Source organism: Nematostella vectensis, chromosome 9 (genome assembly GCF_932526225.1).
Source record: "Nematostella vectensis chromosome 9, jaNemVect1.1, whole genome shotgun sequence".
Lineage (NCBI taxonomy): Eukaryota > Metazoa > Cnidaria > Anthozoa > Actiniaria > Edwardsiidae > Nematostella > Nematostella vectensis.
In genome coordinates, this window is record NC_064042.1 from 5,057,793 (window position 1) to 5,080,572 (window position 22,780).

The 22,780-nt window shown below is 40.1% G+C and overlaps 2 protein-coding genes across 2 annotated transcripts in view; one reads left to right on the forward strand and one right to left on the reverse strand.

Annotated features, from left to right (window-relative positions):
- Positions 1 to 22,780, forward strand: part of LOC5511009 (DNA polymerase alpha catalytic subunit) — a 43,066-nt gene that overhangs the window by 3,064 nt on the left and 17,222 nt on the right. The window contains exons 9-43 of the mRNA XM_048732446.1: positions 42 to 90; positions 351 to 492; positions 651 to 781; positions 1,006 to 1,049; positions 1,133 to 1,202; positions 2,628 to 2,682; positions 3,035 to 3,094; positions 3,388 to 3,442; positions 3,545 to 3,602; positions 3,798 to 3,857; positions 4,079 to 4,132; positions 4,239 to 4,313; positions 4,739 to 4,812; positions 5,267 to 5,331; positions 5,558 to 5,595; positions 6,712 to 6,774; positions 7,342 to 7,398; positions 7,654 to 7,738; positions 8,219 to 8,280; positions 8,506 to 8,595; positions 8,707 to 8,766; positions 9,096 to 9,146; positions 9,246 to 9,363; positions 9,512 to 9,581; positions 10,081 to 10,120; positions 10,413 to 10,454; positions 10,746 to 10,793; positions 11,132 to 11,199; positions 15,305 to 15,347; positions 15,861 to 15,966; positions 16,389 to 16,492; positions 17,534 to 17,632; positions 19,691 to 19,741; positions 19,923 to 19,963; positions 20,372 to 20,453. Of these exons, the coding sequence (XP_048588403.1) occupies positions 42 to 90; positions 351 to 492; positions 651 to 781; positions 1,006 to 1,049; positions 1,133 to 1,202; positions 2,628 to 2,682; positions 3,035 to 3,094; positions 3,388 to 3,442; positions 3,545 to 3,602; positions 3,798 to 3,857; positions 4,079 to 4,132; positions 4,239 to 4,313; positions 4,739 to 4,812; positions 5,267 to 5,331; positions 5,558 to 5,595; positions 6,712 to 6,774; positions 7,342 to 7,398; positions 7,654 to 7,738; positions 8,219 to 8,280; positions 8,506 to 8,595; positions 8,707 to 8,766; positions 9,096 to 9,146; positions 9,246 to 9,363; positions 9,512 to 9,581; positions 10,081 to 10,120; positions 10,413 to 10,454; positions 10,746 to 10,793; positions 11,132 to 11,199; positions 15,305 to 15,347; positions 15,861 to 15,966; positions 16,389 to 16,492; positions 17,534 to 17,632; positions 19,691 to 19,741; positions 19,923 to 19,963; positions 20,372 to 20,453 (2,410 nt within the window). The remainder of the gene's footprint in view (positions 1 to 41; positions 91 to 350; positions 493 to 650; positions 782 to 1,005; positions 1,050 to 1,132; positions 1,203 to 2,627; positions 2,683 to 3,034; positions 3,095 to 3,387; positions 3,443 to 3,544; positions 3,603 to 3,797; positions 3,858 to 4,078; positions 4,133 to 4,238; positions 4,314 to 4,738; positions 4,813 to 5,266; positions 5,332 to 5,557; positions 5,596 to 6,711; positions 6,775 to 7,341; positions 7,399 to 7,653; positions 7,739 to 8,218; positions 8,281 to 8,505; positions 8,596 to 8,706; positions 8,767 to 9,095; positions 9,147 to 9,245; positions 9,364 to 9,511; positions 9,582 to 10,080; positions 10,121 to 10,412; positions 10,455 to 10,745; positions 10,794 to 11,131; positions 11,200 to 15,304; positions 15,348 to 15,860; positions 15,967 to 16,388; positions 16,493 to 17,533; positions 17,633 to 19,690; positions 19,742 to 19,922; positions 19,964 to 20,371; positions 20,454 to 22,780) is intronic.
- On the reverse strand, positions 20,163 to 22,698 carry LOC116617500 (calmodulin). The gene is made up of 2 exons (XM_032380213.2): positions 22,150 to 22,698; positions 20,163 to 21,419 (listed from the first exon to the last, which is right to left on the reverse strand). Exons 1-2 carry the CDS (start codon positions 22,313 to 22,315, stop codon positions 21,139 to 21,141), a joined length of 447 nt encoding a protein of 148 aa, XP_032236104.1. The 5' UTR covers positions 22,316 to 22,698; the 3' UTR covers positions 20,163 to 21,138.

Genomic DNA, 22,780 nt, shown 5'->3' on the forward strand with positions numbered 1-22,780 from the left:
CTTTATACAAACTTGCCGAATTTTGTTGTGATAATTTTAAGGACACCACCTGGAATATCTACACAAAAAGCTACACCAAGAAGACTACAGGTAGATGTGGCATTGAACTATTAAATAGTTTTAGTGTCTAAATTGCCAAACTCTATGTGGTCTTTGCCCTCTATGTTGCAAAACTTTCTAGGGAACTTCTCCAGAAAAAAGCACTTTTGCAAATGCATTTGCCTCCAGCTCTCCTTTTTTCTCTTTTGCACTCCTGCTTTGCCATAGTTCAGAAACATCTAGTCACTATTTCAGGTGCGTTATAGACATTTCTAAGAAATTAAGCACATTAATAATATTCTCACCAAAAGGCAACTGGAAGTCAACCCAGGTCATCACCTTTTGGCATCCAGAGGGCCTCGTTACCTCCTGTCAAATGCAAACCCAAGGAAGGCCCAGAGGAGAAGTATGGTGGCCTTGTGGGGGAGCCCATGGAGGATGTCAAGGAAGAAGGTAATCCAGTGTACTGCTGTTAGATACTGAATAAATCATGCATATCAGTCACAAATTAAGTGCAGTCACAAATCTTACATGCCATATAGAAAAAACGGGCTAGCAATTACAATCCCAAGAAATGGTTTCAACGTGATTCCTAAGAACTTGTCCTCTAGCTGACTCAGGTAATGACGACATGGGCTTTGAAGACTTTGGTGATGATGATGCACTGGGTGATGCTGATGCTTTGCAAGCGTTGGATGAGGCAGAATATGATGCCAAACCCATAAAGGTCAAGGAAGAAAAGGTATGTAAAAAGGTGATAATATTAACTCTGTTAAGCTCTGATGCAACCACACCAAGGAGGTCTAGGGACCCAGTGAATGGACACTTCTACTTGTACAATGACATGACTTTACAATTTTGTGTGTTTAAGATAATAAGGCAGATCCTTGAGAAATATATAAATGTTTGCTTGACTGTAACTTAATTTCAGAGAGAGTATTAAACAGTATATGCTTGGTGTTGCAGATGGATGAAATGGAGATCTCTAATCCTATTCCTGTTAAAGCTGTGTAAGTGTACTCAGTCATAATAAGGCTCAATCTTTGCATTCTGTGAGTGTTGAGGATAAACCATTGTTTTTTATTTCTCAAAGGAAAAGAGAGATTGATGGTGGTTCTGCCTGGGAGACTGTTCTTGGGCAAGATCAATCAAAAGAACATGAGGTATGGCAAGAGTGCCTACACTGTGTCATCATGATCACAGTCATCATCATCATCACTTCTATTACCATAACCATCACCACCTTAACTACTACACCATTATCATCATCAGTATATTTTTCAACCCTTCCATTACTATGACCATTACCATCACAGCTACTACCATTATCATCATTATTATCATGACCATCACCCAGTTCACTGCAGGACTACACCTTTATTGTCACTACACTACTGTAGTCCATTGACATCATCCTCATCAATGCCTCTTTCATAGACACCATCCTCATCAAAGCTATTTCCATAAACATCATCCTCATCAATGCCACTTCCATAAACATCATCATCATCATCATCATCAATGAAGAAAACTTCTCGATTGTAGATTGTATAGGGTCTTTAATAACAAACCACAATACGATTCTAGAATATAAATCGATACATGAACATATGAGTGGCTAGAACATGCAATCGGCTAATAATATAACGTGATAAACTAACGAGTAAGAAACAGTATGTCTCTGTATCTCAGAGCATAATGAATAACTGCAATTCAAGATGGCTGACCGGGGAGTCCTGTCAGCGATCTACTTGAGCCGGTCAGCGGCAGTCCCTTCAATCAATGTCACTTCCATAGACATTATCATTATCATCATCATCATCATCATCATCATCATCATCAATGCCACTTCCATAGACATCATCATCATCATCATCATCATCAATGTCACTTCCATAGACATCATCATCATCATCATCATCATCAATGTCACTTCCATAGACATCATCATCATCATCATCATCAATGTCACTTCCATAGACATTATCATCATCATCATCATCATCATCATCATCATCATCATCATCATCATCAATGTCACTTCCATAGACATCATCATCATCATCATCAATGTCACTTCATAGACATCATCATCATCATCATCATCATCAATGTCACTTCCATAGACATCATCATCATCATCATCATCATCATCAATGTCACTTCCATAGACATCATCATCATCATCATCATCATCATCAATGTCACTTCCATAGACATCATCATCATCATCATCATCATCAATGTCACTTCCATAGACATTATCATCATCATCATCATCAATGTCACTTCCATAGACATTATCATCATCATCATCATCATCATCATCAATGCCACTTCCATAGACATTATCATCATCATCATCATCATCAATGTCACTTCCATAGACATTATCGTCATCATCATCATCATCATCATCAATGCCACTTCCATAGACATTAGCATCATCATCATCATCATCATCATCATCAATGACACTTCCATAGACATTGTCATCATCATCATCATCATCATCACTGCCGACTTAATATCCTTAGACAAGACCCTGCATTGCTTCATAAAAGTGTTCCTTTTTGGTTTACTTACAGACCTATAGTGATGTGGCGGTTGATTCATCATCTCTTCCTCTTACTGAGATTGATGGTAAGATCTTTTATTATTTTATTTTTACATATAATTGGCCACATAATGCAATCTAGTCCAGATGACCTTGCTGAAAGAGCATTGAATTTGCTCGTTTAACTGTGCTTTTGCATTTATGAACTGGTGTTTATGCCTATTCTATTTTAAATTTTTTTCAAACGTTGCTGTTCTAATATTTGAAGTCCTGTTTTTAATGAATCATTGAGTTAATTGTTAAAGTTGACTGAGAAAAGAACTACTCAGTATATATTTCTGTCATCCATATCTTTTTAGCTTAATGCGGCCCCAATAATATTTTAGATATTCCTGCTGGTAGACTTTTTAGCTAAATCTGTCCATTACTTTACAACAGGTGAAAAGTTCTTGCAGTTTTACTGGTTTGATGCTTATGAAGACAGAATCAAGCAACCAGGTCTGTACATTTAACTAACCAGTTCTTATTCTCGAGTATGTACATTAAACCTACTATTCCTTATTCTTAAACAACCAGATATGTACAATAAATCAGTCAGTCCTTATTTTCAAGCAACCCGGTATGTACATTAAACCTACCAGAACTTATTTTTAAGTCTGTACATTTAATCAACCTGTCCTCTAGATAGGCTCATTTTGATGTGGGAGGAAAGAACCTCCATTTTCCTCATCACCAAAACATGTTTGACTTTTTTATGACTGATATTTGATATCTTATCTATGTACCTGTAGGTGTGGTCTATCTGTTTGGCAAAGTGAAGATAGAGTCTGCTGGCAAATATGTGAGGTAATACCAGTTATATAGATTGGTTTGTTAAAACTATCAAACTAATTGCCAATTTTAGCTACATCCCTTTTTTGACGTGTTTGTCCTGCTCTCTCTTTTTAGCTGTTGTGTAACAATTAAGAACATTGATAGGAACATCTTCATTCTTCCGAGAGAAAAGGTGAGCAAGGCGTCAAATCAAAAAAAGCTTCACCTTAATATGTGACACTTACTAAATATATAAATCATGTTTAAATAGAATTTTAGGCCACAAGTATACCCAGACTAGAAAGAATTCAGTGATGGACTTTTTGGAGAAGCAGTGTGCAAATATATATATATATATTTTATATATATATATTTTTTTTTTCTTCAGCGGATTGGAGCTGATGGATCAGAGTCAGAAAATAGTGTTGGGTTTAAGGATGTCTATGAGGTATGTAGGCCAAGCTTTCCTTGCAATGTGCCTGGACTTGAGGTCTTTACTATGTTATTCATCTTTATACTAATAAACATCATCATTATCATTGTATTGGTTAATAATCTCCATTGAATTAATCATCATGATAATTATCATCATTATCTTATCCATCATCATCTTGATCTTAAGCATCATATATATTTGTCATTAGACATAATTTCTTCTGTCCTCTTTAGGAATTCAATGAAAAAATTGCCAGTAAAAACAAGATCATGAAGTTTGTGTGCCGGGTAAGTTAAGCTTATTTGAACACTGAGCTCTGCATGCTATAGAAATGTGCCATTTTAAACTCCCTTGTGTCTGATAATCTGATATTTTAAAACAATGCCTTTTTAGAAAGTGGAGAAGAGTTATGCGTTTGACATTGAAGACATACCTACAAGTTCAGAGTACCTGGAGGTCAGATACTCGGTAGGTGGGGCTAACATTGTGGGCAGGCACAGGGATATCAGTTGCTAGATGACCGAGTATTTAGCAGGCCCATACCCAGGGGGAAGCATTTGCTGCGTTTACACCCCCCCCCCCCCCCCCCACAGTGGCAGAAAGTCCACTTCCTGTTCGTAGACAAAACTATAAAGCATAAGGAATAAGATAAAAAAGGCATTCTAGATCACTCTGGTATGTCATAAATCTATAAGTCAGAATTTTTGTAGTATTTTTTATCAGAAATCTCACCCCCTACCCTACCCCGGAAAAATTAGGTCCAGTTTTTCGGATTTCGCTAGGAGCTTCCATGGCTGCCCTTGTCATGGAATATCTGTATATTTTCTTCTTGAAGATGAGTCAAACACCAACAAAGCTTAAAATTCCACTTCTTATGCCTTTCTCTTTGTTAGGCGGAGTATCCTCAGCTGCCGTCTGATCTGAAAGGAGAGACTTTCAGTCATGTTTTTGGAACCAACACTACAAGGTATTATTAAAACACTTTAATTATAAAACAGATAAACATAGAGGGGAAAGGTATTTCTAATAGCATTCTGTTTATTCCTCTTTAAGCTAGATAAAAACGATTACTTCTTTAGCTTTCCTGTACAACTGGAAGCAATACACCAGGTTATACCATCAAGTTATATCCAAAACGTTTTCCCAATTGTCCCTTAGCCATCAGTATGGAGCCAGACATGGTTATCTCTACAATGGTTTCCCAATTGCCTCTGGTTCAGTATGGAACCAGACCAGGTTATCCACAACGTTTTCCCTAATTGTTCCTTTGTCGTGAATATGGAACCAGACCAGGTTATATTCACAACATTTTTCTCTAAATGTCCATTTGTCATCAGTATGGAGCCAGACCAGGTTACAGTATGTTCACAACGTTTTCCCTAATTGTCCCTTTTCATCATAATTTTTCCCTTTGTCATTAGTATGGAGCTGCTACTTCTGAATAGAAAGATGAAAGGACCATGTTGGCTAAACATCAAGAACCCACGTAAGTAAGATTGAAAATATCAAATTAATGTCTTTCTCATAATTTAAACAATATTATATGAGCATTTTCTCGTGACTTTTAAAAGTAAAAAGAAGAGGGAATGTTGTTATTTTGGTAACGATTATCGAAATCAGAAGAACGTTTTTGCCAGCGCTCAGGGATCCACCATTCGCAATGCTAACCCAGCTTTGGCAGTCATTACAATATTTTTTTGCCAATTTTGTAGAGCTGCCTGGTCAGCAAGTAAGCTTCTGCAAGGTCGAGGTACGTACATATGGTATTTGTTGCATAGAATTCCTATGGCATGGCATACAGAAATTTTTTGGCATAGAATATTTATTCAAGAGTCTATTCAGTCACCTGTTTGTCATCCAAACCAAATACGTTAAAGTTACCTTCCGTGGCGTGACATGTCTTGCCATGTCAAACTATGATGTTACATTACCCGTACACTCCCTAATGTCACAAGACTTACCATGACATGACTTGTTGTGACATTCTATGATGGTAACTGAAGGAGCCTGCTATGACCTTCTGAGACATTACCACCCCAGACGTGACATGACCTGCTGTTACATGACTTGTTGTGACATGTCCACATTACCACCCCAGACGTGACATGACCTGCTGTTACATGACTTGTTGTGACATGTCCACATTACCACCCCAGACGTGACATGACCTGCTGTTACATGACTTGTTGTGACATGTCCACATTACCACCCCAGACGTGACATGACCTGCTGTTACATGACTTGTTGTGACATGTCTTCCCCTGACATACTATGATGGTACCTGAAGGGACATGATGTGACCTTCTGTGACACATCACTATCCCAGACATGACATGTCTTGTCGTGGCATGACATGACTTGTTGTGACATGTCCACATTACCGCCCCAGACGTGACATGACCTGCTGTTACATGACTTGTTGTGACATTTCTTGCGGTGACATACTATATGGTACCTGCAGGGTCATGATGTGACCTTCTATGACACATTACCATCCCTGACGTGACACGTCTTGTCGTGACATGACTTGCCGTGACATAATGTGATGCTACCTGCAGTGTCATGATGTGACCTTCTGTGACACATTACCATCCCTGACGTGACACGTCTTGTCGTGACATGACTTGCCGTGACATAATGTGATGCTACCTGCAGGGTCATGATGTGACCTTCTGTGACACATTACCATCCCTGACGTGACATGTCTTGTCGTGACATGACTTGCCGTGACATAATGTGATGGTACCTGAAGGTAACTGATGTGACCTTCTGTGATGATGTAGATATCTTATTGTTCATTGTCTTATCTATACCCTGTTGTGTGTACTTCTTTGTTTCTGTTATTCAAAAATAATTTCATGTCTAGGCTGTTGTTGGAAAACCAGACTTCATTGAAGTTGCTCCTGAACAAGACAACCCTCCACCCCTGGTGAGTTTTTCGATACATAGACTGTTTATTGTTCATTATCATCATCATCTTGATCATCATCACCATTACCATCATCACCAACATTATCTTTACCATCATCAGGATCGTCATCAGCTTCATCATCATCTTCATCATCATCTTCATCATCACTATTACCATCATCACCACCATTATCTCTACCATCATCAGGATCATCATCATCATCTTTATCACCATCATCAGGATCATCACAATTTTCATCATCATCATCACCATCATCATCATTTCTATCATTATCATCACAATTATCATCATCATTTTCATCATCATCATCATGACTCTTGTCATCCTCATTAAATATCATCACAATCATCATAATCATTGTCTTCAATGACGTTTTTACATCTTTACGACATCATCAGCAGCAACATCAGCATCAGAGGGCATTGTAATTAACATCAACAAAATCAGCAATGAAAACAACAACATCATTAACAACAAGATCTTTAACATAACCAGCAATTGAAACATTGAAAGCATGATCCTCTGTAGTATAACACTATACAACAAATTGGCTGTGATTTCCAGGTGGTGATGAGCCTCAGTATGAAAACACTCATGAACTCGAGGACCCACACACAAGAGGTAATTTTTAGTATTACTTTCAAGTATGCCTCTCCCCACCCTCCCTTGCAAGAGGTTAAGTCTAATATTACTCTCAGGGACCCAAACACAGGAGGTAATGTCTAGCCGGAGGTCCTGCAAAAAAAGTTGCTATGCAGGTGACAATGAAGTTATACCATCGGCCGTTGGCAGTGTCTGCTCTGGTCTACCTAGATTTTCAACATCTTGCCTGCAGTCTGTCTAGTTATACCATGTCTTGTTGTGATTGTACCTAAGGTCCTGGCGGTGTCTGCGCTGGTTCACCAAGAGGTTGCTGTTGACAAGGCTGCCCCTAAGGACAAGTTCCAGTACAGGTTTTGTGGTAAGGACTCCCTACTTGCTATTACAATCGCAATTAGCAGTGTACATCCTACATCCCTCACTCAAGGAAGGATGCAATAGCTCTGTTGCACGGGCTTCACTTCTTAAGCGAGAGAACCAGGGTTCGAACCATCAGGTCAACTTGGGACTTATTTCAGAGGTGTTCTCTACATTGTGGACTGTAAATCTTTCATCTTCTCGGATAAAGACGTTAAGGCAGAGGTCACTGGTCAATGACTGGATAATGCACACTCACGGTTGTAATTTGCATGGAGCAGTCTGTTGAGTAAAGTCAGTCACAGGTCAAGCCCATTTGATCATGTCTCACGATGTTTTTGTGCTAAATGCTAAGGTTGATGGTAGCCTGATGGTTATAATATGCAGGGAGAGGGGCACCCCCCACCCGTCCTTACACTAATCTCATTTATTAGTCTACATTTTACAAATATAATCATGTGTGCTTTCCTTCCTATTATTCCAGCTGTTAGCAAACCTAGCGACAAGATGTACCCATTCGACTTCAAGGACATCATCAAGAAAAAGGTACCAACCTAAAATCACAGTTTTTCCCTAAATAACCTCCTTCTTTCATCTTTTTTGCTCGTTACATCATTGCTTACTATTAGTCAGCTCTATGATGACATCTTATCCTTGCTTAAGAATTGGCCATCTCTATAATGGCGTTTTATCCTTGCTTAAGTATTGGTTAGCTCCATGATGATGCATCTTCATATTTTTTTTACTGACTTCTGGCATTGCATTCCACAGCACTTGAAGATCGACGTGATGGCCTCTGAGCGAGCCTTATTGGCATTTGTCGTTGCCAAGATACACAAGATAGACCCTGACGTCCTAGTGGTGCGTTATTACAAATCCCTTTTTATCGTGTATTGTTCAAGGCAATTAGTTAAGTGTATTTGCAAAGGCCGTGCTTGTTGGTGCAGTTCTTATATTTTTGTGCATCCACAGGGTCATGATATATTCGGCTTTGACCTGGATATTCTTCTTCACCGGATAAGTGCTTGCAAGGTACAGCCAGGTCAACCCTTGTTGAGTCCCTCAACAGGCGACTTGCACAAAGAAATCACGTGATGTTTTAAATGCCAAAATATTCACAGAAATGGATGCGGCCTTCACGCCACAGCGACGCAAAAATAAATAAAATCTTTCAATGGAAATAAGCTCTTTTTGACATAGAATTTCTGTAAGATTTGTAAACACTGCGCGCGCAAGTTTGGCGCCCAAAGAGGAATGCGATTTCTTAGTACAAGACATCTATTACCATAACGATAACTATTTTATGATAGTTGTAATCTCTCTATATATTTCATTTTTTTTTTACTATGTTTAATTATTAGATTCCCCAGTGGTCTCGGATTGGCCGACTAAAGCGCTCCATCATGCCTAAGGTACGGCTAAGCCTGGTTCCGACAACAACATATGGTCATATGTCTAAGCTTGGTTCTTACTACAACATAATGCTCATACTGTGTACCTTGATTTTCCAGTCTTATCAGGGGCGTGGTGGACACAACGTGGACCCCACTGTGACATGTGGGCGACTGTTGTGTGACGTGAAGATCTCGTCACGCGAACTCATCAGGAGCAAGAGTTATGACCTCTCAGGTAACTTGTGCTCGTGTGCGTGTGTTATGTATTTTTTGGGGGAGGAGGGGTTTCTCCACCAATAAGGAGAAGCGGTGAGTTGTATCCCCTACCCCCTACCCCTTTTGTTCTGCCATTCATCATTCTCAATATGTTTACAATTCTCCAGAGTTGTCACGGGTCGTGCTACAGACTCCACGCCAAGAACTGGACCAAGATGACATCGGTAACATGTACAAGTAAGGACTCACCGGAACATGCATTTATCTGAATCTTGTGGAACGCTCTTGGATCCACCCTCTTTTGTATGACTCGAACAAGGCACGCCACCATTTTACACTTCCTTCTCGGAAGGCACGCCACCATTTTACACTTCCCCTCGAACAAGGCACGCCACCATTTTACACTTCCTCTCGGAAGGCACGCCACCATTTTACACTTCCCCTCGAACAAGGCACGCCACCATTTTACACTTCCCCTCGAACAAGGCACGCCACCATTTTACACTTCCCCTCGAACAAGGCACGCCACCATTTTACACTTCCCCTCGAACAAGGCACGCCACCATTTTACACTTCCCCTCGAACAAGGCACGCCACCATTTTACACTTCCTCTCGGAAGGCACGCCACCATTTCCATCAGCTAATTCAAGCGAGTTACTGATAATATTTTAATAGAATATTGTTTATTTGTTAATATTAGATTAATAATCGTATTTAATTTTATTTGTCCCTTAGTACGTCTCAAGAACTACTTCACTTGCTTGAATTGACAACGGTTAGTTTGAAGACCATTGATCCTACTTGCTTCTCAGTTGTGCATTAAATCCGCTTTAATCAAAGTTAATTTTCATTCACCCTACAATCGAAATGGCTCACTATTTTATAGGTATAAAAGAATGCAGGAAAGTATTCTTTTTAAAATTGAGAGTTTTGAATATTCTAAACAAAACAGAAAATAGTTGGATGTATCGGCTAAGATTCATTTAACAACTTGTATCGTATTGTCTTGTTTATTCCTTGTCAAACCATCGTATGTTCACTTCCACACTCTTTTGCTTCTTCTTTAGGTCGACTCGTTGTTAACGTTGAGAATTATGTACGAGCTTAATGTAAGTAAATGAAGGAAAAAAATCAACTATTGTGACAAAAATTAATATACTGAGATTTTTTAACTCTTATTTTAGGACCTTCTTTTAGATACAGATTAGATTTTAAATGGTAGAATACTATATCTAGTTTTTAGATTTTTAACAAAATCATCTTTAATAATTATTTTTTGTCTTTAGATATGTAAAAGAATTAAGACATTACTATCCCGCATTCTATCCCGTCTTGAAATATTGAAATATCTTGTCGTTTGTTTCTTGTGAAATATAATGGTTTTGCGCATGCTCTTTCAGGTGTTGCCGCTTGCCCATCAAATAACCACCATCGCAGGCAACGTTTTGGTAGGTGTAGAGTTTTTTTTGCAGATCTTCTAGTTAGTGAGTAGCGTCGTTCGCAAGTCACTCAGCATTACTCCGCATTTGAAAGAAAAAAAGACAAAGGATGGGTTTCCTGTGGAGATCTTCTGAGGATGAGGACTAAGGAGAAGTAGAGCGCTTCTGCGGTTACACTTCCGTTTTTCACCACAGGAAACCCAATTCAGGTTTTCTTTATTTATCCTGTTGTATAGATACCTGCCTGATCCCGTGATAATAACACGTGACCTGTTATGTGACCTATCACGTGGTCTATCATGTGACTTATCACGTAAGTGAGTCTCATCATATTTTGTTTTCCATAGTCTCGCACACTGCTGGGTGGACGATCAGAGAGAAACGAGTTCCTTCTTCTCCACGCCTTCCATGAGAAGTAAGTCACTAACAAACCGTGAAACGAGTTCCTTCTTCTCCACGGCTTCCGTGAGAAGTAAGTCACTAACAAACCCGTAAAACGAGTTCCTTCTTCTCCACGCCTTCCGTGAGAAGTTAGTCATTAACAAACCCGTGAAACGAGTTCCTTCTTCTCCACGCCTTCCATGAGAAGTAAGTTACTAACAAACCCGTGAAACGAGTTCCTTCTTCTTCATGCCTTCCATGAGAGGTAAGTCACTCACAAACCCGTGAAACGAGTTCCTTCTTCTCCACGCCTTCCATGAGAAGTAAGTCACTAACAAACCCGTGAAACGAGTTCCTTCTTCTCCACGCCTTCCATGAGAAGTAAGTCACTCACAAACCCGTGAAACGAGTTCCTTCTTTTCCACGCCTTCCATGAGAAGTAAGTTACTAACAAACCCGTGAAACGAGTTCCTTCTTCTTCATGCCTTCCATGAGAAGTAAGTCACTAACAAACCCGTGAAACGAGCTCCTTCTTCTTCATGCCTTCCATGAGAAGTAAGTCACTAACAAACCCGTGAAACGAGTTCCTTCTTCTCCACGCCTTCCATGAGAAGTAAGTTACTAACAAACCCGTGAAACGAGTTCCTTCTTCTCCACGAATTCCATGAAAAGTAAGTCACTAACAAACCCGTGAAACGAGTTCCTTCTTCTCCACGCCTTCCATGAGAAGTAAGTCACTAACAAACCCGTGAAACGAGTTCCTTCTTCTCCACGCCTTCCATGAGAAGTAAGTTACTAACAAACCCGTGAAACGAGTTCCTTCTTCTCCACGCCTTCCATGAGAAGTAAGTCACTAACAAACCCGTGAAACGAGTTCCTTCTTCTTCATGCCTTCCATGAGAAGTAAGTTACTAATAAACCCGTGAAACGAGTTCCTTCTTCTCCACGCCTTCCATGAGAAGTAAGTCACTAACAAACCCGTGAAACGAGTTCCTTCTTCTCCACGCCTTCCATGAGAAGTAAGTCACTAACAAACCCGTGAAACGAGTTCCTTTTTCTCCATGCCTTCCATGAGAAGTAAGTTACTAACAAACCCGTGAAACGAGTTCCTTCTTCTCCACGCCTTCCATGAGAAGTAAGTCACTAACAAACCCGTGAAACGAGTTCCTTCTTCTCCACGCCTTCCATGAGAAGTAAGTCACTAACAAACCCGTGAAACGAGTTCCTTTTTCTCCATGCCTTCCATGAGAAGTAAGTTACTAACAAACCCGTGAAACGAGTTCCTTCTTCTTCATGCCTTCCATGAGAGGTAAGTCACTAACAAACCCGTGAAACGAGTTCCTTCTTCTCCACGCCTTCCATGAAAAGTAAGTTACTAACAAACCCGTGAAACGAGTTCCTTCTTCTTCATGCCTTCCATGAGAGGTAAGTCACTAACAAACCCGTGAAACGAGTTCCTTCTTCTCCACGCCTTCCATGAGAAGTAAGTCACTAACAAACCCGTGAAACGAGTTCCTTCTTCTCCACGCCTTCCGTGAGAAGTTAGTCACTAACAAACCCGTGAAACGTGTTCCTTCTTCTCCACGCCTTCCATGAGAAGTTAGTCACTAACAAACCCGTGAAACGAGTTCCTTCTTCTCCACGCCTTCCATGAGAAGTAAGTTACTAACAAACCCGTGAAACGAGTTCCTTCTTCTCCACGCCTTCCATGAGAAGTAAGTCACTAACAAACCCGTGAAACGAGTTCCTTCTTCTCCACGCCTTCCACGAGAAGTAAGTCACTCACAAACCCGTGAAACGAGTTCCTTCTTCTCCACGCCTTCCATGAAAAGTAAGTCACTAACAAACCCGTGAAACGAGTTCCTTCTTCTCCACGCCTTCAATGAGAAGTAAGTCACTCACAAACCCGTGAAACGAGTTCCTTCTTCTCCACGCCTTCCATGAAAAGTAAGTCACTAACAAACCCGTGAAACGAGTTCCTTCTTTTCCACGCCTTTCATGAAAAGTAAGTTACTAACAAACCCGTGAAACGAGTTCCTTCTTCTTCATGCCTTCCATGAGAAGTAAGTCACTAACAAACCCGTGAAACAAGTTCCTTTTTCTCCATGCCTTCCATGAGAAGTAAGTCACTAACAAACCCGTGAAACGAGTTCCTTCTTCCCCACGCCTTCTATGAGAAGTAAGTCACTCACAAACCCGTAAAACAAGTTCCTTCTTCTCCACGCCTTCCATGAGAAGTAAGTCACTAACAAACCCGTGAAACAAGTTCCTTCTTCTCCACGCCTTCCATGAGAAGTAAGTCACTAACAAACCCGTGAAACGAGTTCCTTCTTCTCCACGCCTTCCATGAGAAGTAAGTTACTAACAAACCCGTGAAACGAGTTCCTTCTTCTCCACGCCTTCCATGAAAAGTAAGTCACTAACAAACCCGTGAAACGAGTTCCTTCTTCTCCACGCCTTCAATGAGAAGTAAGTCACTCACAAACCCGTGAAACGAGTTCCTTCTTCTCCACGCCTTCCATGAAAAGTAAGTCACTAACAAACCCGTGAAACGAGTTCCTTCTTTTCCACGCCTTTCATGAAAAGTAAGTTACTAACAAACCCGTGAAACGAGTTCCTTCTTCTTCATGCCTTCCATGAGAAGTAAGTCACTAACAAACCCGTGAAACAAGTTCCTTTTTCTCCATGCCTTCCATGAGAAGTAAGTCACTAACAAACCCGTGAAACGAGTTCCTTCTTCCCCACGCCTTCTATGAGAAGTAAGTCACTCACAAACCCGTAAAACAAGTTCCTTCTTCTCCACGCCTTCCATGAGAAGTAAGTCACTAACAAACCCGTGAAACAAGTTCCTTCTTCTCCACGCCTTCCATGAGAAGTAAGTCACTAACAAACCCGTGAAACGAGTTCCTTCTTCTCCACGCCTTCCATGAGAAGTAAGTTACTAACAAACCCGTGAAACGAGTTCCTTCTTCTCCACGCCTTCCATGAAAAGTAAGTCACTAACAAACCCGTGAAACGAGTTCCTTCTTCTCCACGCCTTCAATGAGAAGTAAGTCACTCACAAACCCGTGAAACGAGTTCCTTCTTCTCCACGCCTTCCATGAAAAGTAAGTCACTAACAAACCCGTGAAACGAGTTCCTTCTTTTCCACGCCTTTCATGAAAAGTAAGTTACTAACAAACCCGTGAAACGAGTTCCTTCTTCTTCATGCCTTCCATGAGAAGTAAGTCACTAACAAACCCGTGAAACAAGTTCCTTTTTCTCCATGCCTTCCATGAGAAGTAAGTCACTAACAAACCCGTGAAACGAGTTCCTTCTTCCCCACGCCTTCTATGAGAAGTAAGTCACTCACAAACCCGTAAAACAAGTTCCTTCTTCTCCACGCCTTCCATGAGAAGTAAGTCACTAACAAACCCGTGAAACAAGTTCCTTCTTCTCCACGCCTTCCATGAGAAGTAAGTCACTAACAAACCCGTGAAACGAGTTCCTTCTTCTCCACGCCTTCCATGAGAAGTAAGTTACTAACAAACCCGTGAAACGAGTTCCTTCTTCTCCACGCCTTCCATGAGAAGTAAGTCACTAACAAACCCGTGAAACGGGTTCCTTCTTCTCCACGCCTTCCATGAGAAGTAAGTCACTAACACAACCATAAATATGTAAATTCAGGAGCTCATAAGTAGGGGCAATCAACTTGCCCACATTCTGGAACTATATAGGTGTCACGGCGTTTCCTAGGATAAGGCTTTTTATAGACGCGCGGATGAACCAATCAGATTCAGCCTTTGTGTTGACGTTTTGGCTGAACTCAACTGCACGCGCAGTCTCACACAAAAAATTATGTTCTCTCTTCGGTACTTCGACTTTTTGTTGCTCTCTTCTTTAATATGAATCCACCCCTACCTATCACTTAAATTCTAGCTTGCAATTCTTTTGGTAAACAAACAAAACCGACGGATGATCGATAAAAATATATTCTTCCTAACTGCAATTTGCGCGTGCAGCCGCGCGCGCACGATTGGCCCGTTCGTGCGCGCGCGTCTAAAAATAGCCTGATCCTAGGAAACGCTGTGTCGCCTATGGGCTTCCCAATTCATTTGCTGAATTGATAGTGAACCATTTAATTGTTTTGTTTCTCTTAGGGGATACATTTGCCCGGACAAAAGCTACGGCAAGAAACAAGTGGTACGTTCGAGTCACTTATTAAAGTCATTTCCTGTTGAAACAATTCATTTGAAATTAGGAAGGCAACTCAATTTGTGGGAATGGGCGTCGTAGATGATTTCACAGTATTTCACAGAGACAATTTCATAGTAACCGATCGGGTGGGGAGAGGCCTAGGGCGAGGAGAGGCTTAGGGCAATGAGAGGCCTGGGGCGAGGAGAGGCTTAGGGCAATGAGAGGCCTGGGGCGAGGAGAGGCTTAGGGCAATGAGAGGCCTGGGGCGAGGAGAGGCTTAGGGCAATGAGAGGCCTGGGGCGAGACGATAACGGAGGTGTTGTTTAAGTAATCCTCCAAGTGCCTTTATTCTATTCAAGGCTTCTAAGGCTTTGCTTGTGAGGCTTTTTATGAACATGTCTACTAGAGGTCGAGCCCCAAACTGGCTTTTATACTTTTTATTCTAATGCAAAGTCTAACCTCATTCACTATCCATGTATCCATATTTGGCAGTATTATATTGAGCCCGCCTTTCTTTAGGCTGCACCAGCAGGAGGTGAAGACGACGATGATCACGTGACCACCACTAAGAAAGGCAGACGCAAGCCCGCGTACGCCGGGGGCCTGGTGCTGGAACCCAAGAAGGGTACGCTTTCCATAATTTGGCACTTTCTCATGCAAACTGCTCCGGCATCTCAAACATTAAAGAATATCGATCAAGCACTCCTTTTTTATTGTTTACAATCGAAAATACATCGGTTTATTTGCAAGAAAACTTCAAAATAACCACCCACGATTGAAGTTAATACCTTATTAAGTTATGAAGTTAATACCTTATTAAGGATATTTTTTTTTAAATAATCTCAGCTACTTGACCATAAAAAAATATACTTAGCTTTTATCCTAAAATAGTGTTGATAGAAAAAAATCTTTTGATAGTTCCAAAAAGTAAAAATACTTAGGGATGTAGTAAAAAGTTTCAATCTGTAGGCAAAAAATTGCCATCCTTTTTCCGCCATTGACATTCCTTCATGAGACTTAGCATATTGCTATATCTCTCTTTCACAGGTTTCTACGACAAGTTCATTCTCCTACTGGATTTCAACAGTCTGTACCCATCCATCATCCAGGAATACAACATTTGTTTCACCACCATCGACAGGAAATCTGCGGTGGGTTGAGAACGCTCTTCTAATAATAGACAGTGCCTAATCTAATTGTTTTGATTCGGCACATGGATAGTTCGAAGTATGGATCAATTAAGTTGGGCACGGAAGAATTGCGTTCGGCACGGCACTTAGCGCCGCTGCACCAGTCGTGCTGCACGGCAAAAGCACGAAACTGATTCAAACGTCGAGCTTCTGATGTGTGCCGAATCAAATACCATATTGTTTTATTTTGTGCAACAGAAACTCCGCATCAAGTCAACTTTTACAACACACAACCTATTGAACGCGGCTTATTTAGTGCGACGTCTGAATCAACGTTGAACCCAGAGTATCCAGTGTCGATACAAATAGACAATTAGATTCGGCACGGCAGAAGCGCGACGTATGAATCGGGCCTTTTATCAGTTTGCTCAAAATGGGCTTCGTGACAATACTTGAGGTTCCTCGATGGTCCTAATCTCTCTTTTTTTTTCGATGTCTTGTTAATACGAAAACCTGATCAAAGAATGTACATGCCCTGTGAAACACCCTTACAACATTGATTTGATAGAAGGGAATTAAAAATGAAAATGTATCACAATGAATGGGAGGATGAGTTACAAAGAATGTATGGAAGGGTCTTTAATGCGGGGTGGTTAAACCCTACATTCCCCCCCTCTTGTGTACAAAAAGTTTCAGTAGCAGGCCCGTACCCAGGGGGAGCCCCATAACGGCCGAAAGTCCACTTTTGGTTCTCAGTAGACGTGCTATTTGTAGAAAAAACTCTAAATCATAAGCTAGATCACTCTGGTATTAGCCAAATCCGACAATAAACGTCTCTTTTTGTTCTTTCGGAGGTGGTTAATTTTTTTTATCAGAAAACTTACTCACTCCCTCCTCCTCCCCCCACCACCTCGAAAAATTAGGTCCACTTTTTCGGATTTCGCACCCCCCCCCCCCTTCCCCCCCAAGAAAAATCCTGGGTACGGGCCTGAGTAGCAATCTAGTATACGACTACTGATAATTCATTTTGCCCTTGTTTTACGTATGTTTTGTACGTCCCAGAAAGACGAGGAGGACGATATCGTGGATCTGCCAGATATGGACCAAGATCCCGGGATCCTACCCACCGAGATCAGAAAACTGGTGGAGCGACGGCGACAGGTGAGCATTCTGGGTACCGTGACGTGGTGACGTTGTTGTCTATGTTGATGATGATGCCGTTGTTGATGATGATGATGTTGTTCATGATGATGCCGTTGTTGATGATGATGCCGTTGTTGATGATGATCATGTTGTTGATGATGATGATGATGATGTTGTTAATGTTAATGATGATGTTGTTGATGATGATGATGTTGTTGATGATGATGCCGTTGTTGATGATGATGCCGTTGTTGATGATGATGCCGTTGTTCATGATGATGCCGTTGTTGATGATGATGCCGTTGTTCATGATGATGCCGTTGTTCATGATGATGCCGTTGTTGGTGATGATGATGTTGTTCATGATGATGCCGTTGTTGGTGATGATGATGTTGTTCATGATGATGCCGTTGTTGGTGATGATGATGTTGTTCATGATGATGCCGTTGTTGGTGATGATGATGTTGTTCATGATGATGCCGTTGTTGGTGATGATGATGTTGTTCATGATGATGCCGTTGTTGGTGATGATGATGTTCATGATGATGCCGTTGTTGATGATGATGATGTTGTTGATGATGAGGATGTTGTTCATGATGATGCCGCTGTTGATGATGATGCCGTTGTTAATGATGATGTTGTTGATGATGATGATGTTGTTGATGATGATGCCGCTGTTGATGATGATGCCGTTGTTCATGATGATGCCGTTGTTGATGATGAGGATGTTGTTCATGATGATGATGATGTTCATGATGATGCCGTTGTTCATGATGATGATGTTGTTCATGATGATGCCGTTGTTGATGATGATGCCGTTGTTGATGATGATGCCGTTGTTGATGATGATGCCGTTGTTGATGATGATGATGTTGTTGATGATGATGCCGTTGTTCATGATGATGCCGTTGTTGATGATGATGATGTTGTTCATGATGATGCCGTTGTTCATGATGATGATGTTGTTCATGATGATGCCGTTGTTCATGATGATGCCGTTGTTGATGATGATGCCGTTGATGATGATGATGCCGTTGTTGATGATGATGCCCTTGTTGATGATGAGGATGTTGTTCATGATGATGATGATGTTCATGATGATGCCGTTGTTCATGATGATGATGTTGTTGATGATGATGCCGCTGTTGATGATGATGCCGTTGTTGATGATGATGCCGTTGTTGATGATGATGATGTTGTTCATGATGATGCCGTTGTTGATGATGATGATGTTGTTCATGATGATGCCGTTGTTTATGATGATGCCGTTGTTGGTGATGATGATGTTGTTCATGATGATGCCGTTGTTGGTGATGATGATGTTGTTCATGATGATGCCGTTGTTGATGATGATGATGTTGTTGATGATGATGCCGTTGTTGATGATGATGATGTTGTTGATGATGATGCCGTTGTTGATGATGATGCCGTTGTTGATGATGATGCCGTTGTTGATGATGATGCCGTTGTTGATGATGAGGATGTTGTTCATGATGATGCCGTTGTTGATGATGATGCCGTTGTTGATGATGAGGATGTTGTTCATGATGATGCCGTTGTTGATGATGATGCCGTTGTTGATGATGATGATGTTGTTGATGATGATGATGTTGTTCATGATGATGATGTTGTTGATGATGATGATGTTGTTGATGATGAGGATGTTGTTCATGATGATGCCGTTGTTGATGATGATGCCGTTGTTGATGATGATGATGTTGTTGATGATGATGATGATGTTGTTCATGATGATGTTGTTGATGATGATGATGTTGTTGATGATGATGATGTTGTTGATGATGATGATGTTGTTCATGATGATGCCGTTGTTGATGATGATGCCGTTGTTGATGATGATGCCGTTGTTGATGATGATGCCGTTGATGATGATGATGTTGTTCATGATGATGCCGTTGTTCATGATGATGCCGTTGTTCATGATGATGCCGTTGTTGATGATGATGATGTTGTTGATGATGATGCCGTTGTTGATGATGATGATGTTGTTAATGATGATGTTGTTGTTGTCTATCTTGATGATGTTGATGTCTATTTTGACTATGTTGTTGTGTACAGGTTAAAGGAATGATGAAGACTGTTAGCCGAGACAGCGATAAATACTTGCAGGTTAGTAGAACCACAGCTTTGTACTGGGACAAAAGAAGAAAAAGCAGTCATAGAGATTTTTTTGTCAATAAAACAATAAAGTCAGAAGCTGAAGAAAGAACTCCCCTACTTGATCTCACTTACACACTGTAATGTAAACTGGATTCTTTCCTACCTTAATGTAATGTTTATTGTTTTATAGTACGACATCAGACAGAAAGCCCTGAAGTTGACAGCAAACAGGTGGGAGCCTTTAGATTGGCTGATATAACAGAGACGTTCTGATTTGCCAGTGTCATGTGTGACGTAGAGAAATTTTGATCACCTGATATCTCCTGATATATAAAAATGCGCTGATTGGCTAGTGTCGTAGGCACGTGATTGGTTAGTGACGTAAAGACGTAATTGACTGGTGTGAAGGAGACATCGTGATTGGCTAGTGTCACAGAGATTAAGTAATTTTATTGATTTAATACTTGTGCAATAAAGGTTGGTTTGAATGGAGGTCACCCTTGGGGCGTTGGTTGGAAACATAACAAAATTCCAATTTAGTAGTACAAAAGTTTGCTCTGATTTATTGCTTCGATGGTAAATTTTACCAAATGAAATTTCGCACGCCCATTTAAACGGATATTCTATTGTCTTTATCAGCATGTATGGATGTCTTGGTTTCTCGCACTCACGTTTCTACGCAAAACCTCTCGCAGCGCTCGTTACAAGCAAAGGGAGAGAGGTAAGACGTTCCTATTCAATATATTGTTGTTCTTTACGTATAAATAGATATTTGGTGGATTAAAAATAATTCTTAAATGCAAACGCTATTCTATCCCCTTTTTTCTTTTCTCCTGTGAAATAAATTTTCAAATATTAAAAAAGATTTACAGCTGATCATGGAAAGTAGATATCTCCAATGTTAGAAATGTCTCGTGACTCATTATATAGTTATTTCCGCGCGTGTAGCATATCAGGTGTTACAGACTGTCAAAGTGGAGTGCATAATGCGAATATTTAAGAAAATGCAACAATTTTCTTCGCGAGAATAAATATAAGTAATGTAAAGATAGTACTGTATTATTTCTAACATTAAAATTTTAAAAATCTTTTTAGATGGAATTCTTTTTCAAAATCAAATGTTAACTGATTTATATAATGTTCTTAAAAATTCTTAAAAAATGTGTATGAATTCCTCGAAGTCCACTTTGCCATCCTCATCTGTATCAGCGGTTTCCATAATTAATTCCTAGAAAATATGTGCACAAATTCCTCAAAGTCCAATTTGCCATCCCATAGCCGTAGCAGACCTCGAATTATTGGGAGGGGGACGATACAGAAATATGAAGGGGGGGGAGGCACGTACCCCCAGTGCCCTACCCCCTGCTACGACCCTACATCCTCATCTGTTTTAGCGGCCTCCATAATTAATTTTTAGAAAATATGTGCATGAATTCCTCAAAATCCACTTTGCCATCCTCATTTGTGTCAGCGGCTTCCATCATGTGCTCGATCTCGCTCTCGTTGGGGTCGATGTTGAATTTTATAAGAACTCGGCGGATGTTACTCGGTAGAATATAACCTTTGCTATCGTGGTCGAACTCATTAAACACGCGGTTTAAACATTTTTGCTCCCTTTGTTCTTTAGCCAATCGGCGAACGAGGGTAAGAAACATCCCGTATGATATCCCAGCATCTTCTTCGATACCTGAAAAAGAGTAATGTAACCATTGATCAAATGCTTAGAAATTGGAGGAAAAGATAGTATTGCTTAAAATTAATTCCCACCAGTTTTTACCTTAGCCTAAATTTTGATTTAGAATAAAGAAGCATGTATAAGTACAAAGTCGACTAACGCCAATATACCGTGGATAATGTTTCTTAAACTTCTCTTATTTTACTACTGTTTATAAACTTTGCGTCCAATCCTTTTTCTTCAATTCTAAGAAAAAAATCCATCATATGATTTTTTTCGTTAAACTTGAAGCCCTTGCTTGAAGTCAATTTACCTAAGCTCATGTTTGCTTCGCTATGTATAATTGATAACATTCATGAGTCTAAATTAACATATAACGCTAAGTATAAAGGCCTTTGTAAAACATTAAGAAAATGGTTATAACACTGAAAAGCATATATTTTTCTGTGAGTAACTGCAATAAATTGTAATTTAACAAAAGTAAAAATAACTAGAAAATCTTCTGAATGATTACTTTTGTACTCTTTATGTAGAATTAATAATTATAAACCCCATAATGAGAAAGGTTTTTAAATAACTGAAAAATTTTCGGAAAAACTTAAATAATCTGTATCGAAGTGTGACATTTATATTCTTAAAACAGCTAGGAAAAGCTTATTTCTTTATATAGGAATAAACATTGTGTGCTTACTATCTTAAACAATTTCTTAAATATTTTGGGGTTATTTTCAAGGACATTTACCTGCGCGTTTTAAAAGTTCTGCGAGTGTGTCTTCTTTTACGTCTTCTCCAAGTGTGTGCAGCGCGTTCTTGAATTCGGTGATATTTAAGGAACCCTTATTTCGCAAGTCCGCCTTCCTGTAAGCCAAACTGAGTTGTTCGTCATCTAACTTCTCAATTTTCGCCATAACGCAAGTCTCACTCGAGGACGAGCCAAGGAGAAGGCAAAATCCTTTGATCTTTTGGAGTTAAATTTATCCGCTCATCTCTAGTCCGCACTGCTAAGCGACTTTTGTTTTATAAATTTGTAGTATTGGCGTATTGAGTTTTTTTGTTTGTTATTCACGCGTGTCAATGAATGGTCAACTTTCAACAAAAGTCTGTTGAATAACTCTTAAGCCTTTCAATTTGAAATCCTTTATACATAACGACGTTTTGTTTTGGAAATAAAACACCTAACTATTGCTTTTGTCATTTTCATAGAGAAGGCTTTTATGGTGGTTTGTTACTCTTCTAATGAATAACTCTCAAACTCAATGGGAAAACTAAAATTAGAAGTAATTTATGTTCTCGAAATGTTCAGGTCTAGTTGTCTGTCTGAGTGCAGAAAAAAGGTGTTGTTGACAGTTTGTAAAAATAGATATCTTTGCCTT